The sequence below is a fragment of the Arachis ipaensis genome, chromosome B05 (assembly GCF_000816755.2).
Source record: "Arachis ipaensis cultivar K30076 chromosome B05, Araip1.1, whole genome shotgun sequence".
Classification (NCBI taxonomy): Eukaryota; Viridiplantae; Streptophyta; class Magnoliopsida; order Fabales; family Fabaceae; genus Arachis; species Arachis ipaensis.
Window position 1 is genome coordinate 19,517,898 of NC_029789.2, and position 17,201 is coordinate 19,535,098.

At 34.3% G+C, this 17,201-nt stretch overlaps 1 protein-coding gene and 1 long non-coding RNA gene across 15 annotated transcripts in view; both read left to right on the forward strand.

Annotated features, from left to right (window-relative positions):
- LOC107643258 (ARM REPEAT PROTEIN INTERACTING WITH ABF2) overlaps window positions 1-4,040 on the forward strand; it is an 8,988-nt gene extending 4,948 nt beyond the window's left edge. Inside the window, exons 11-20 of one of the 9 annotated variants that reach the window (XR_002362594.1) lie at window positions 122-181; window positions 363-486; window positions 754-893; window positions 1,303-1,366; window positions 1,492-1,571; window positions 1,864-1,928; window positions 2,014-2,131; window positions 2,253-2,428; window positions 2,917-3,168; window positions 3,860-4,040. Coding sequence is in view for 3 of the 9 variants with exons in the window: in XM_021123292.1 (XP_020978951.1) it covers window positions 122-181; window positions 363-486; window positions 754-893; window positions 1,303-1,366; window positions 1,492-1,571; window positions 1,864-1,928; window positions 2,014-2,131; window positions 2,253-2,428; window positions 2,917-3,007 (918 nt within the window). In the remaining 6 variants the exon portion in view is untranslated. Of the gene's footprint in view, window positions 1-121; window positions 182-362; window positions 487-753; window positions 894-1,302; window positions 1,367-1,491; window positions 1,572-1,863; window positions 1,929-2,013; window positions 2,132-2,252; window positions 2,429-2,916; window positions 3,614-3,859 lie in introns of those variants that run through there. The other 8 variants (XR_002362593.1, XR_002362596.1, XR_002362595.1 and 5 more) reach the window with 8 other exon arrangements.
- On the forward strand, window positions 11,242-16,524 carry LOC107643259. Of its 6 annotated transcripts, none has more exons than XR_001620801.2 (9): window positions 11,242-11,687; window positions 11,774-11,858; window positions 12,309-12,430; window positions 12,919-13,106; window positions 14,876-14,979; window positions 15,083-15,164; window positions 15,275-15,384; window positions 15,503-16,092; window positions 16,420-16,524. It is a non-coding gene; the product is annotated as an uncharacterized LOC107643259 (long non-coding RNA). The 6 variants fall into 6 exon arrangements; XR_001620802.2 differs by having other exon boundaries at window positions 15,503-15,563; window positions 15,700-16,524; XR_001620797.2 differs by having other exon boundaries at window positions 15,503-16,524.

Below are 17,201 nucleotides of genomic sequence, written 5' to 3' on the forward strand. Positions count from 1 at the left end.
GTACAAATCAAATATGCCACCTGATTGCATATGACTTATAAATTCTTCATACTGGAAAATAGAAGGTTGATCATGGACATGTAACATATGTTGATCTATGTGGGATTGGTTTCTATTGCAGGCAACTAAAGATTGTGTTGCAAAGACATTGAAAAGATTGGAAGAGAAGATACATGGCCGTGTAAGCAAAACTTCGCTTAGACAGGATAATTTAAAAAGTTTTTGGTAGTAATTAACATGGAAATGACGAGTGCTACTACTGAATCAAATTGTCAGAACCTCAAGTTCTATACAATTACCGAGCCTTATCCCATGTTTTATATTTCATTGCAATTTCTAATCAGTTATGTTCATCTGTGTAGGTGTTGAACCATTTGCTATATCTGATGCGAGTTTCAGAGAAGGCCTTCCAGAGAAGAGTGGCTTTGGCTCTTGCTCATCTTTGTGCAGCAGAGGATCAGAAAAAAATATTTATCGATCACCATGGTATGTTTCTGTTAAGTATCTAAGGAAAGTGGGAAACCACACCTTAAAAGCTAGCTGATAAAGGGGAAGAACCACTCTCCTTATATATAACATCAAGCATCCCATACACCCGATGTGCGACTTTGGGCACCCCATGATACCCAAGTCCCTAACAGTTTCATCTCAGTCATATCTTTTACAGAAGTTTGATATATATTATTAGTTGTATAGACTCCATTTGGTGGGTCCATCATTTCTTGTTATTGATGCTGAGTATATGTGCTGTAGGTCTTGAGTTGCTTATTGGGCTGCTTGGTTCATCCAGCCCTAAGCAGCAACTAGAGGGGGCTGTTGCTTTGTTTAAGGTGGCTAACAAAGCTATGACTCTGTCTCCTGTTGATGCTGCTCCTCCTTCTCCAACACCCCAGGTAGTCTTATATAGAAGTCATTTTCCTCAGTCTTTGTAATCGGCGCTGCTTAGAGTTACAGAATTTTATTTTATTTTTTCTAGTATTTTCATATAATCTCAACAGGCTGCTTGCATTTGATTATTTTGGTTCTAAACTTTATTTCCGTTTGTTTTTTATTGAGGATAGATGGTATTGATTAGATTCAACTTGAGGTTGAAATTTTTAATACATGTATTTTTGTGTTGGGCATGTGAACTTTTGATATTTATTCTGTATAAAGATGATTTGAATACCTTAGCGATGGGGTCTAGTTATAACTTAGAACCTTGGTCCACATCTACTGCCTCTATTTCTTGTCTAAATAATCTAGAATAAGATGCTTCTAGAAGTTAGAATCTGAGATCATATACTTTTCTTCCTTTTGCAGGTCTATTTAGGAGAGCAATATGTCAACAATTCTACCTTGTCCGATGTAACATTTTTGGTTGAAGGTTGATTCTTTTCATCCATGCTGCATCTTTCTTGAAACTATTGCTTGAAAAATAACTTGATGGAATGTGGTGCTGTAGATTCATTGGTATTTGTAGTTAACTGCTACTTTCATACTTAACTGCAGGCAAACGGTTTTTTGCTCACAGAATCTGCCTGCTTGCATCTTCAGATGCATTTCGTGCAATGTTTGATGGTGGTTACAGGGTGAGCTTATATTGATCTCTACTAGCAAGCCATGTATCTTATCCTTCCCCAACTCTGGACAATACTCCCAAGATATAAAGAAACCAAAAGCATGCGCTCTCTCTCCTCAGTATTACAAATTTTTTTGTCCAAGAAAAGAAAACACTGTTATTGACCCACATGATTTTCATGAGACTTTATTCTCATATTAAAATTAGTTGAAAACTTTAGCTGGAGATTTGGCTAAGCTTATTTTTTTAGCAGGAAGTTACAGATTTACGTACATGACATGCAAATGTTTTATTCATGGCAGGAGAAGGATGCAAGAGACATTGAGATTCCAAATATTAGATGGGAGGTCTTTGAACTGATGATGAGGTCAAATATGTGCTTTGCTCTGTGTTTTATGGTCATGATGTGTTCTATTGAAAAATTAAATCTTAATTGTTTAATCTTGGTCCAGATTTATATATACTGGGTCAGTTGATGTCACTCTTGATATTGCCCAAGATCTACTCCGAGCGGCTGATCAGTATCTTTTAGAGGGACTTAAGAGACATTGTGAATACACCATTGCACAGGTCAGATTTGATATCTATAATTGGATTTGTTGCACACACACATCTAGTTGTATTGCACTATAACTTAACCAATATTCCACTGGAAGGTAGGTCTCTCTTGACTTTTGTTTTTTTGTCCCAGGATATATCACTAGAGAACGTGTCAAGTATGTACGAACTTTCAGAAGCTTTTAATGCTATATCATTAAGGCACGCATGCATCCTTTTTATCCTGGAGCAATTTGATAAACTGAGTGCAAGGCCAGGGTATCTACCTAACTCCTTCCAATCCTTTGCTCTCTTTTTTTTCCCCCCTAGGTATTCCTTCCTCTTAGTGGTTGACACTTACCATAAACCAATAGATAGGGTTAATCTGGATTAAACATATAGATGTTAAGAATCATGTTTGAGACTTCTAGGTTCTATGGCTACTATGTTGCGAGTTTGTTAAATATATTAGTTTTCTTCTTGACTTGTGTTTAGGTAGGATTTGACAGTAAAACTAGAACTTCTGTTGAAATAAGCTGGATAAGTGTTGGCCGGTCAATTATAGCAATGGGTGTCTGGAAACTAGTTGCTGACTTGCTGTCAAATTCTCTCTATAAAAGTTGGAAAAATTGCTGCCATATATATATATATATATATACTTTATTGATCTATTAACTACTACCTTGTATCTTGGAGCTTTATTTCAAGGTTGTATATATTATGTTTTGGATATTCATTGATATTCACATTTACTATCGCATTCCATATGCCATAATTCTTGAGATTCTTAAATTTCTGTTTGCACCAACTATTTGCAGACACACACTTCTGATTCAGCGGATAACTCCAGAGATCCGGAATTACTTTGTTAAAGCTCTTACCAAGGCCAATTCCAACACCCAGCTGTAGTATGTGTTGTTCTACTATTGACATCTAACCGATTGTAATGTACAGAATGTGGTAGATGTTCTTCTTTTCGTTGAAACCAGCAAAAGAGGTCTCCCATTTTCGTTGCAGCATTGCTTAGAGAAATGTCTAACACGGCCATGCATGTTCGTTTCTGATGTAGTGTAAGTCCCTGTTGGTTGTAACGTCATTGTCATAGATGTAGCAGATATGACCTTCACGAACATTGTTTTTTCTCATGCAATATTGTGATGGTTATGGCTTCATAGTTCTCTTTCCCGATTGATTTTGCATTACGATTGTTATGATTGTAGGTTGGCCCAAGCACTTGATGTATATATAGCATTTAGTTAGTTGTCTGCAAGAGGTTGTCTGGGTGGATAATTTACATCGTGCGAAGTCATTAAATCTTGTCTTCGTACTTGGATATGTTGTATATGTTGCAAATACTGTTAGAAGATAGACAGAGAGAGAGAGAGAAAAGATTAATTGCTTGGAATGGAAGCAACAAGCTTAGCTTTTGATCATGGAGCTTTCAACTATATACAACAAACTGTTATAACTAACGCTGCATCCTAACAGTAACAGAAAACTAACTTCTTATCTTAACTGGTTGAGTTAGTCCCTTTATACATCAACCAAATAAATGCAATTAAGTGAATCATTAAGCTAATATCTAATAAATACTTCTTTGTAAGGGCTAGATTACAATACATGTTAAATGCTTGTACCAGGGCATGCTATTTTTTTTTGGTCAGATATTACCAGGGCATGTTAAGTGTTTCTGAAATCGGTCTGCCTTTTTTATTTCATCATGATGCTTGACGATAATAAGCTTCTTTTTTTTTTGGACAGGGCTTGACGATAATAAGCTAACCCTTTAAAAAACTAGCATGAATCTAATATCTGGTTGGAATTCCTATGATCCACGGGCGTTGCCCACAGTGATTTGGTTTCAGCGATAAAAAAAAATGCTTGCCAAGTGGCAACAACATATTTTAATTCTAAGAATAGAATAATTCAAAATTATTTTATTTATTTATTTATTGTCCCTCAAATTTTAAGACACGAGACACATGGATATATGAATTTTAAAATCTTATAAAATACGGGGACACGACATATATATATAAAATAGAGTAAATAGTTATTTCTGACTATGAAAGATGTGAATGCTGACAAGATTGACCATGAAAAATTAAAACAAAAGTTATACTCGTATAAGATAAGTTCTATTTGACAAAAATAACCAATAATTAATTTTTTGTTAATAATTCTGTAAATACCCATTTTCTTTCCTCTCCCTTTCTCATCTTTCTTCCATAATCACCATCACTTCCACTGCAAAATTCATTGTCCTACTAGATATACACACCATTAACAATCCATGGAATTGGAGAGCAAGAAGTGGAAAAATACACTACAAGAAAAAACGTTGAATACCATCGGGTTTAGCGTTGGCTTTATCGGTGGATTTACCGATGGTTTAGGTGTCAAATTCGTCAGGTCAAATCATTACCGGTAGATTTTCTTTTCCGACGGTAAATTCACCTGTAATAATCGGAGAAAAAATGGAAAAAATAGGCGTGAAATTTAGCATGGAATTTGCTGGCAGAAAAATTAGCCGGTAAACCCAATTAGTGGAAAGCTGCATTTTGGTGACTCGCAATACACTACCGTCGAATTTACTGCTTGCCCTAAATTCAAAACGCAAACCTTCTCCCTCATTTTCGAAACTCTCTCTCTCTCTCTCTCTCTCTAACCTTCTCCTCTCTCTTTCTCTCTTCTCTCTCTACCTTTGGCAGCCCTTCTGCCCACCCTCTGCCAGTGCCGGCCATCTGCATTCTTCTTCAAAGACTTCATGGACTTGCCTTGATCTTGTTTTGTTGCCTGAAATGGAGCTTCTCCCTCTGTCTTTGCGGTCGTTGGTACCGCTGCTGCTGCTGCATCTTCTATCGCCTGAGCTGCGTCTCTCCCCCCTCTTCTAGGTAGGTTGCCCTCATCCCTCTCCCTATTCTATTATCGGTTTTACTTCATTTTAAATAAGAAAAATCTAACCCCTTTTTAAATCCTAATCCTAACCCCGTTTTTACTTTTTTCAGTTGGCTTTATTTTATTAATGCGTGTTTATGTTTTTTTCCTTATTATTATCATAATAAATTTCATTTTAGTGTTCTTATTCATTGACATGAATCTAAGTAAGCTATTTGTGTGCTGTGGCTTTTTGGGCAGTTCATTATTCTAATATTAATGTTGCTGTTGGGTTGCTTAGATAGGATATTTTTTTGTCATTTTGTTAACTATTTGCTTATTTGATTATTCTAATTTAGTTGTGTTAAGTTCTTTTGATCTATTTCTAAATTTGTATAGGTATCGTTGAATTGAATATTGAACCATATGTTAAAGATGAGGATACTGGTGAGTTGTAATATGTTCAGGTAAATGGTATGTAATAATACTGAATATGTTAGTTTTTTTAGTTCAATTGCCAATTGAAATTTTGGATATGGAAAGATATATGAATGGTTCTTTGTTGCTATTGAATTATGTTATTTATGTGAAAAAAGTTGAATTGATATTATTTTGCTGACGGAGTTAAATAAATTGTTGATAATTTATTTTTATTCATACTGTTTCAGGAAATGTTCATGTTATTTTAGTTTGGAATTCAAGAAATAAAAATTCACCTAATTCAGATAAATGTGAGCTTGTTTCTTTCTTTTTTTTAAATGACATAAGTTAATGTTGTTGCTATAATAATTAACATTGAACATTAATTTATTCCACATTTGTATGTGGTCACCATTGGATCTTGAAACACTACTTGATTAGTGACTCCTTCATTTGCAGAAGAACAATTGCCTATGAATAATAATATAATATCACAAAGTTAGTAAATTAGATATAGAAAAATAATTAAATAAAAAATTATATATTCATGATGCTTTATTTTAATCCTCCTGCATATAGTTCATACTATTACTTACTAGAGAGTGAGTTAAGGAGAGAAATGAAGCTTTATTTGGTTGGAAAGAAATAAAATAGAAGTTCTTTCTTTTCTTTTTAATATTAGAATATAAATGTGATTTAGTGCTGTTGTTTGGTGTTAAGATTGCAAAAAAAAAATGTTATCATCTAAGGAAGTCTTACCATTTAATTTTTTTTAAAAAATTTTAAATTTAAGTTTACTGTCGAATTTACCGAAGATTAATCCGACAGTAATAAGCTCAAGAATTTCGCCAAATGAAAATTTATATCCGTCGATAAATTCACTGGTAATTAGCGGGCGGACGAAAAAATTCGCCAGTAAATAATTACTAACGAGGTCTATACCGTCAGATTTTCTTAGTAAATCTACCAGTAAATCCGATGATATTCAATATTTTTTTGTAGTGATAATACTAATAACAATTCCTTTTCTTTTAGGACTCTAGAACAAAAGCAACAAATACATATCGGTGATCAATAATCATCCAAAATCAAATACAACGAAAATCTCCATGGAAGTTCAAGGCATCTATTTCCGATTTGTTACCACTTATTGAGTCATCATACCAACGAGCTTCTCCATAATTCTTTATCATCAACATTATATCATTTACTAGTGACTAGTATTATAAAGATTCAACAAGAAGTTCATTGAAATTTACACATTACATCAAACCCTAGAAGTACCATTCAACCAATTACAAAATCAGGCTAGAACCTAATAATAGCAACATGAACAAGCTCAAGTCACTTAATATCGCACGATCCTTGAGAACTCATGATTGATCTTTAGCTCAAGTCACCAATTATAGAAGGCGATTTGAGGTACCAAAATCCCAAATATTGTGTTCGAAACAAGAAACCTAGAAACACGAATCTTGCATCTCCCTTTCTCTTCTCTCCCTCACTCTCCTTCCCAATGCTACCGCCTTCGCTGTCCATTGCTGATCCTGCACCTCCTCAGCGAAATTGAAGGTTCCAAGCTACACGTGTGCTTTCTTCCATGGATCTTGTATCTATCTTCCCCATGGTTGCTTCCTCACACCACGGATCTATACTTCGCCAACATTGTTTTTCAAATCGGTGTCTGACTATGTCAAATTTACTGTTGCAGCTACGGTGATGACATCTTTACCTTGACACATTGATGATGATGATGATGATGGTGGTGGTGGTGGTAGTGATGGTGACTGTGATGAAGGGACGGAAGGAGACGGATAAAAGGAACAATTTTGTATACTCTGACTGGCCTAGCTTCACAGTGATGATCACTAAGGAACAATTTTGATCATGTCTCCACCATATGAGGGATCTCTCAGATACAAACACAAACAAAACTGACAAGAAAAGCATAGATATAGATAGCAGTTAATCACAGATAAACAATTAGACAAACCAAAACAAATGTAAACTCAAACAAAGCATACAAATGCACATGATGCATGCCTGTCCTACTGGCCATGAGCTCATGTGTCGGTTAACTGCCAAAACCCGACACACCCGGTAGCTAACCCGGATACTGTTTATCGACTGCGCATCTCTAGGAGGTATAAAATTGGGGGATTAGTGCCCTACTACCTTCTCCTGGAGGCAAACACCAGGGGAAATAAATCGGGGGATTAGTGCCCTACCACCTTCCCCTAGTGAGGCCGTGTCATACCGGTCGGGAGATTAGTGTTCTACCACCTTGCAGACAGAGAGATAGAGAGAACGTGAGGGAAAACATCGGGGGATTAGTACTCTACCACCTTCTTCACATCCCACATAACACAATCGCATAGAATGCGGGGAAATGAATCGATGGATTAGCACCCTACTATCTTCCCCACATCCAACTCATCATAATTACAAAGAATACAGGAGAATAAATTGAGGGATTAGTGCCCTACCGCCTTTCCCACATCTAACTCATCATAATCACAAAGAATGCGGGGGAATAAATCGAGGGATTAGCGCCCTACCGCCTTCCCCACATCCAACTCATCATTAGCATAAGCAACTCGCAGCTTAATAAAATCATTATTCAATCAGACCTTGCCCTAACCGATATTCAAATAATACACGAGCGGGATATCACCCAGACCTCGCCAACTCAACCACTCAGACCATCACCAGTCCTATCATTCTTTTCTCAAGTCAATTATGCATTTAATCTGTTCATTAATCATAGCTCTCATCATTTCTTTTGGTACTCCACTCCATAATCTTATTCATATTCATCAATACATTTCTCTAGTTAAACTCACGCTCATTCTAAAATTCGTAACTCGGATAGGAATTACTTGTCTATCTTCACAATCATAACTCATCAACATCATCATTGCCATCAATCAGGTTTCATTCATCATTATCAATCCTCTTTAATTCAAGTAATCACTTCACAAATCTTCCTCAATATCAATTCAACACCCTCGATATGTTCGCTCTCTTTCCAAAGTTTAAAAGCTGGCTATCGGACCTTAAACATGGGTTACGGAGGTTTACAAGCTTGCTGGAAAAGCCAAACAGGTAAAAACAAGTTTTTAGTGCAAAAACAGGGTATCGTGCATACGCATGGTATTGTACATACGCACGCACCAAACAAACTTCCCTTCATGAGCGTACGTATCATGGGGTGCGTATGCACAACTTGCAAAATTCCCAGGGTGTGCGTACGCACACACCCTTGTGCATATGCACGAGTCTCACCAACGCTCTGGGTCTGTGCGTACGCACGACAGTGTGCATACGCATGCATACCAGAAATTCTGGCTTTATGCAAAATGTGTTTTTAAACCCAAATTTCAAACAAGCATAACTTTTTTGTTAAAAATCTTTTTTATCCGTTCTTTAAACGTCATAAACTACTCGAACCCAATTTTTATTTAAGATAAGTTTCATCAAATTTGAGGGTCCGAGGGCCAAGTTGCAGCATATCAAAGTTGGTTAAAAATTGTGTTTTTACTAAAATCCAAAACCTCAAGTCTTTTCCAAATTTTCCAATCCAAACCAACCAAACCCTAACTTAATTCAATATCAAAATATTCATAATTCAATACCAAACACACTACTACACATTAGAAATCATTTCTCAATCACTTTCCAATCATTCTAAACCTAATTACTCAATTCTTAACCGCTTCAATTCAAATTTTTCAAGTTCAACTATATTTCACCAAATTTTACCACCAAATCCACATTACCCTCAAACATCATCACAATCAATAACTAACATTCATTCCAATGAATCATACTTACTCGGACTTACCGGTCATGGCCTCCGGCCGAAATTTCACATACTCATCAACATAATCATTATGCATCACAACATGATCAACCCTCATCAAGACTCATATCACATCATCATTATCATCTTCCTACACTTACTCAAATTTAACCTCCAAATCAAATTCACCACACATATTACACACACACACACACACACACATTCAATCAATCAATACATATAATTTCAACCTATCTTAGGGTAACTAACCTAAGTTTTCACGCGACATTATATATTAACTACGAGAAACCAAAACCATACTTTGGCTGATTCCTCCCTAGCCACAAAACACCTCAAGACCTCTTGCCACACAAGCCTCCAAGTCCACTTGACAAGCTTCCAAAGGTTCCAATTTAATTCATCAATTTTCAATCACCACAATTTGGTTCCAATTTCACCAATTTGACTTCAACTTCACATATATTCATCCTAATTCCATATAATTTCATATATATTCAAAATTTCAAAATCCTAACCTCATAAAATTGGAAGATTCAAAAGGATTAATGGTTTCTTATCTCACCATTGATAATTAGGGTAAAATCCAACAATTATCCACCGTTAGAATACCCCTAAACAATCAAAATCACAATAATTCAACATCTCCAAAACCAAAAATGCAAAATTATAGGGGAGGGAGAACTGAGCAAGAATTTTAAAGATTTTTACTACTTTGTTGGATAGAATCAAAGAGGATTTCGAGACGAACGCATGGCCATAAACGGCTCTTCAATCGGATCTCTGAATTGAAAGTTATGTGAAAATGAAATTTGGAAGTGATTAAGGGTTTGGTTCTTGATCTCTCTTCTCTCTTCACCACCGTTCTCTCTCTTTCTTTGGCTTGAGGAACAATTGTGCTAAAATAAGGGCAAGGGGGAAGCTCTTTTGGGTTGGGCTTGGGTCCAATATGGGCCCGATTCAACCGATTCGGCCTGTTGGCCTAACTTTGAGCCAAAACCTTTAATATTAGTATTTTAATTTGTGTTTTAAATATTTTTACATATTCAACTTATAAAATTTAATTTCCTAATTTTTTGTTCTCAAAATTAATTTATTAGTTAATTATTTATTAATTTATCAGGTTTAACAACTTCCATGGAGATTTTCGTTGTATTTAATTTTGGATGGTTATTGATCACCGATATGTATTTGCTGTTTTTGTTCTAGAGTCTTAAAAGAAAAGAAATTGTTATTAGTATTATGAGTAATAGTCAAAATGGTCCCTGAAAGATACCTCGATCTTCGTTTTCGTCCTCGAAAGATAACCAACCTGGTCACGTTCGTCCTTCCGTCATCTCCTTCGCTAAGATGGCAAACGTTGGCTAACGTGCCCTGTTAACTGCCAGCGTGGTAGACACCAAGTAGTTTCCTCTTGTTGCTGAAAAATAAGTATTTTGGAACAATTCAAATTAGTCCCTAAATAGATGAACCCAAATCCCAAATTCAATGATAAATAAGTTGCCGTCAACATTTTGATGGCCATAGACTTAGGTAGAACCTATATTGTTGGTTTGCCGCAAGGATGGGGATAGGAAATTGAGATCATGGTAGTGGTTTGTTGTATCCGTCGTACGACAGTCATGGTTCTAGCACTTCAATGCGAACGAGGAGGAAGATTCATGACGAATAATGTTTCTGTGGGTTGAAGACTATGATTAAAAAATCTGGGACAGCAGAGAATCCAAATAGATTGTTTCATGCATGTCTAACACTATAAGAAAATTAGTTTTAGCGACAAATTTTTAGTGGCCATAATATAATAGCCATTATTTCTTTTGTTTAAGCTATGTTATTATGGCAATTATATAATTGTCATTATTACTATATATTATACTGGCAATTATTATTATTGCCGTTAAATTAGTATCTTTTTATTCTTTTAATCCTATTTTTCCTAACTCAATAGTGGCCATTGTCAATATTGTCGCTAATTTTTTATTATATTTTTTTATCTCATCTTAATTCAATCAAAACTTCTGTTCCTTAACTCAAGTAACCAAAAGAGAGAAACTCCTCAAGTCATTCCCTCCCTCGCCGACCACTCGTAGGCCTTACCATCGCCGACGACCATCCATCATCCTTCAATCATTCACACTCATTCAAATTGATCATTCTTCATGTTTTCATCTTCTCCCCTCAGATCCGCATCGCTATTCTTGTTCGTTCGTGTCTCAGATCTCCATTGCTAGGTTCGGTTCTATCGCCAATGTCGCCAAGGAAGAAACGAAAATATGGCGGAACCTGTAGCATTACCTTCACTTTCAACACCATCGTTAATGTTGGCAAGGAAGTCCAACGCAGAGGTTGAGGAGGTTCTTGATCAGATTCTCACTTCCGCCACATACACTATCGCTAATCTCACGCGCACTACACTCATCAAATCTCATTCTCAATTCAACCTCTCAAACACACTGCAATATCTCAATTTAGGTTTTCATCTTCAATTTCTCTGATTCTAAGATTTTTGAATACTTTGTGATTTTTGTGTGTTTCTTTTATGTGTCATGTGTGTGCAGCGGCTACAATTTCCATGGTTTAGAAACAACACTAGTTTCCGATGACTCTGCCTCTGTATAATGCAACTGCTATGGAGTAATGGAGGTAACTAAATTAATGTTTCTTCTTTTCCATGCTATATTTTTCACTGGAATTTGGAATATTGTCATTGTTAGTTCAAGAATGTGGTGGTTTATCAGACAAAATAGTCGAGTAGAGCTAATAAGTAGAACAAACCTGCCTATGGTTTATTATGTAATGGCATTGTTGGAAGGTAGATAGGTTTATTTATACATCATCTATCTTTTTATGATCCACGGTAAGACATTATTGTTTCTAATAATTGGCTAAGATATTAGAGTAGGATAGTCCAAAATCTATATAGTAGGCTAATTTCAGCAGAAGTTTGTCTTAATTAGTAGCTGGTAGAGTGGTTGGTAATTTCTAAGATATCTACTAATTTATCATACAATGATTGTATTTCAAATTTTAAATTTAGGGTCTAATCAATCTATAAATTATTATCTTATTGGCATGCCACGCTACTTATTACAGAACCTTGGTAATTGGCCAGTTGTTGATCCGCTACTGTCATATGGACGAGGAAGGGAGTTGCTGGGTAGAAGGCACAAGAGCCTCATTTATGGACCAGATTTTACTGATGTTATTATAATAAGGTAAATGCTAGCTATTTTTCTGATGTTGTAAGTGTTCCAGTGATATATTACAGGTGGTGGAATTGATAAATTGAACTTAGTGGGGGTTCACATCTCGAATTTAACCTTTTTAGGTTCTCCATTTTAGAATATCCATCCTATATATTGCAGGTTTGTCTTCTATGGGCTAATCTAGTTAAAGATTCCATTTCCAATGGTGTTGATGGCATATGGAATGATATGAATAAACCTGCTATTTTTAAGGCATGTTTTATAATAAACTTATGGGCAATAAATACATGCAAGTAGGATGTGATTCAGTTATATAATAGTAAGATGCAGTTCTGCAGCTTGACTCTGAATTTATTTTGTGAAGTTTGTCTTTGTTGAGTGTGTCAATGGTTTTGCAAGGTAATATTGTTTATTGGATATTTATGTATTTACAACTTAAATATTGGAATCCAGTAAGTTTTCTGCATCCCTTCATTTTTTGCATTTGTTGTGTTCAGGGACTCAGTGGTCAGCCATTTTCTGGTCCTGATCTTAGGGGATTTGCTGGAAACGCAACACCTAGGATTTTTGGAAGGTGGATGGATGTAGATTCCTTGTTTCCCTTCTGCAAAGGTCATTCTGAAAAAGGCACAAACGATCATGAACCCTGGTCTTTTGGGGAAGAGATTGGTTCGCAGTTGCCTATGTAAATTCTTTTTAAGTCTTATCTAGTTCCTTGTCTTTGCTTGACATCAACTTAAAATGAGTTAATTAAAATAAATAAATATATTCTCACATGTACTTCATTTCATGCTTTTAAGTTTTGGTGTTGCACAACAAGTTTTGAACTTATTTAGTGTTAATTTTAAAAATTGCTCTTGTTTTCCCTGAAATCTTTTGAACTTCTGTGAAAAATGATAACTATTTATGTACTTCTGTTCATTTATATTATTCAGGGAACCTAAAAGAAAATACTGGTTTTATCATGTATTTTTTTTTATGCCCAACTACTCACTAAGCATGTGATTATTGCTCCACATCCTGTTAAATCATTATTTGAAATTTGGGTGTTAATTATGTAATTGCACATGCCTTTTACTTTATATCATTTTTATTATTATTGTAACCGGACTATGCTCTGTCTTTTCTTGAACTGCTTTTCCACTTTTCCTAAAAGAAATTCTGTTTAACTTTTACCCAACTTATTAAAGGATGAACGGTGATTTTGTTATGAAAAATTGTTTAGACTTTGGAAGTAAAATATTTTTTTATTTCAGTGTTAAAATGCTATGCTTAAGTTATAAGACTGTTAACAATAAAGCAGCAGCAGAAGCTCTTGAGTCGAGCATTAAGGAACACTCTACAAGATTTTTTTAGTTTACTACATTAGGTTAAGTGTAAGGTTATTGAGATTTGATACCATGACAGCGAAACTAATTAAACTAATGTCAAGATGATAGTTTACTCATGTTATATACAACTCTTTAATATGCAGGCTGCATAATATTGTATTGTTTAGACATATATATAAGAGTAATGTGAGGTAATTGTTAACTTTTTTTTAAACTAAAAATAGTTAATTTTTTTAAAATTATTTTATTTATCTTAAAATTTAAAATTTAAATTATAAATTTTTTAATTTTAAATATTAAAATTGATTAATATTGATTAACTAACAATTGATTCTCTATAGATAATTTCTCTGTCTGTACTTATAATGATTTACCGTTTACTTTCTGATTTAAGATCTGAATATGTGTTTTTCTTTTCCCTTCTGTTACGACAAAATTATATATAAACATAATAAGGCTTTTTGCTTCTTACAAGGACCACACGACTAGATAGAAAATGACCTGTGCATAAGAACCTTTATATAATTGATTCCTTATCCTTTTTTTTATGCATTTTCTTGATTTTTTTCACCGGGTTATAAATTCATGATAAATTATAATATAAAGGGTAAACTATACACTAATATCTTTTGGTATTAGATAATATCACATACAAATGATATAGTAGCTGATGGTATCTATTTCGGGGGTTATTTAAATGAACGTTTTAAGGACAATTTTTTCACTAGCTTATTTAACGGATTCATGACAGAATAAAATGCTCTTTATTTTTAATTCCTTGTTTCAAGATATTGTCTTATAGGTTTAAGTTGAGTCATGATAGAAATATTTGTTGCTGCTCTGCTCCTCTGTTTCTCTCTGGTAACGATTGCTATTTCTCTCTCTCGACATATTTTTCAGTTGTTGAATTTTTCTTTTATTCAATTAATTGTTTGGTTTGAATATTCAGAAGCCTGAGTTTTTATTTTTAGTTTTATCTTTTTTGTGGAACCTGAGAGAAGAGAGTTCATAGAGACATTTTTTGTTTGCCATTATTGAAGGATAATTTTTTATCATTCTGTTGTTTCTGTCTCAGTTGTCTTACTGCCAAAATAATCCCATTACTTGTCTTTGCTTTGTCTAGACCAAGTGGTGTCCTGCTCCAGACTGTGAATATGCTGTTAATTTTGACATTGGTAGTGAAAATTATGTGTATCTTGCCTCTGTTCATATAGCTTTTGCTGGAATGTAAGTAGTTTATGGATTTCTTCAAGTTTTTTTGGCTTTGCATTTCAAAACACTCGGTTTTCTGCTGATCAGTAAGATGTGTTTTTGGATATACAATGCACAGAGGAAGCTTATCGTCCAGTTGATTGTGGCACTATGTCAAAGTGGATTCTGAAAAATAGTGCAGAATCTGAAAACATGAACTGGTATGGAAACATTATATTTTGATATCTCTAGATAAAGTTTTCCTGCCTAGGTTGCTTTGGGGGTTTACCATTTGAGATCTTGAGCTAGCTATTCATTTATTGACATTTAGGATACTTGCTAACTCAAAGCCATGTCCGAAGTGCAAGTGATCAATTGAAAAAAAAATCAAGGGTGCATGCACATGATGTGTACTCCACCTTGTAAATTTGATTTTTGCTGGTATGTTATGTTTTTAGTATATTTCATTCATTAAAATTGAATCCTTTTATTCAGTGTTAGTAGCTTATAAATGCCTTAGATTTTAAGTTTTCTTTGTTGACATGCTCTTTATTGTTAGTATTTAAGGTTCATTGGAGAGGTATACGCATTATTATGAGCGATGGGCCAGCAATCAATCTGTACGCACTACTTTATACCTATTAGTATTCTAGGAAAATGTTTTCTTCACATATCTAAATTCATTGATTAGTTTTATATTTGGATAGTATTCTTACTATGTTATATGCTTTATGATTAATTTTCTTTCTATGGCAGTCGAGGTAAAAAGCTCTTGCAGATCTACACCAGATGCAAACTGTTCATGTATATTACATAACATTTGCTATATTTTGCATTAGCTTGTATCTGTCTTTTGCAACTCTTTCAGAAACAATGGTATATAAGATTGCACATTTTTCTTGTTAGTAGTATAGGTTGCTATTTTTGTAGTCCATTTATTATTTCAGTGTCAAGAGTCTGTTTAAAATTGAAGCTCTTAAACTGCTGCTCTAGAATCTTCTTTCTTCTAAGTAGAGCTTAATATGAGATTGCGAGGATCGTAAAATCACCATGTAATCCTTGTACATCAGTTTCTGGATCAATGAATCATTTACTAAAAACAATCTTTGTGAACTTGTAAGAGGAAATGCTGGGGATCTTGTAGAAGAGGTAATTCTTTGAACCTTTTCTCTAGCATTTAAATGTATGTGCATTATCAATGTTGTTGGATCTTTGGATTCAGAAGTCATCATAGCACCAAACCTTAATCATAAACCTACTAAATAATTAGGAAGAAGCTGAATTAATATGATGGAAGTATTATTTTTAGCTGAAATTAATATAATTCACTTTAAGGGAGCAAGTTGCTAAACTAACCAAAAGATTGGAATGGGCCTTTGCTCCGCCATTTTGATCATAAAATATTTAGAAAGTATTAGCTTTGTATTAGAAGAAACTTCATTTTATTGCAATTGATAGCTCTGAAATATATTTCAGGTATTCTCGCTGATATTGCTGAAGCAAAATACAACTATTGGTCTACCTTCGCGCCTAATCCTTTTGAAGTTGTATTAACTGGTCTACATAGTTATAGGCTTGTAGGCTTGTAGTATTTTTTTGTTGTTAGATTTATAACATGGTTTATTACTTTTTATGAGAAATTTATGTATCAATATTTTGAGTTTAATGAAATATTTCATTTTGTAGTAATTAATTTTAGTATATTTATATTATGCATAATAATAACTATTGTTGGCAAAAATATATACTTGATTCTAGAAAAAAGATAGTTCGTTACTTCTAAGAAAATGAGTATAATATAACTAAAAAGTCTTAAGATTTTAGCGGCAATAGTAATGACAACTAAAAGTGAATAACATTACAATTCTAGACTTATTTTTAGTGGCCATATAAATTTCCTGTAAAATAAGTTTTGGCGGCAATAGTAATAGTCACTAAAAGTGAATAACATAGCAATATTAGAATTACTTTTGGTGGCCATATAAATTGCCAAGAAAATGGCCGCTAAAAGTTATATACTTTTTGCAGCCATTAAAACGGTCTTTACCGGCAAATGTTATAATTGTTGCTAAAACCTTTTAGCGACAAAGCATAAGACGGCTAATGTCTAATTGCCGGTAAATGTATTAGTGGCTATTTTTATTTCCGCTAAAAGCAAAATAAATGGCCGCTAAAAGTGATTTTTATGGTTTCTCATCTTGTTCTCTGTTGTTGGGTGTTTTTTTATTTTTTTTTCTGCTTTCTAAAATTGCAGAAGG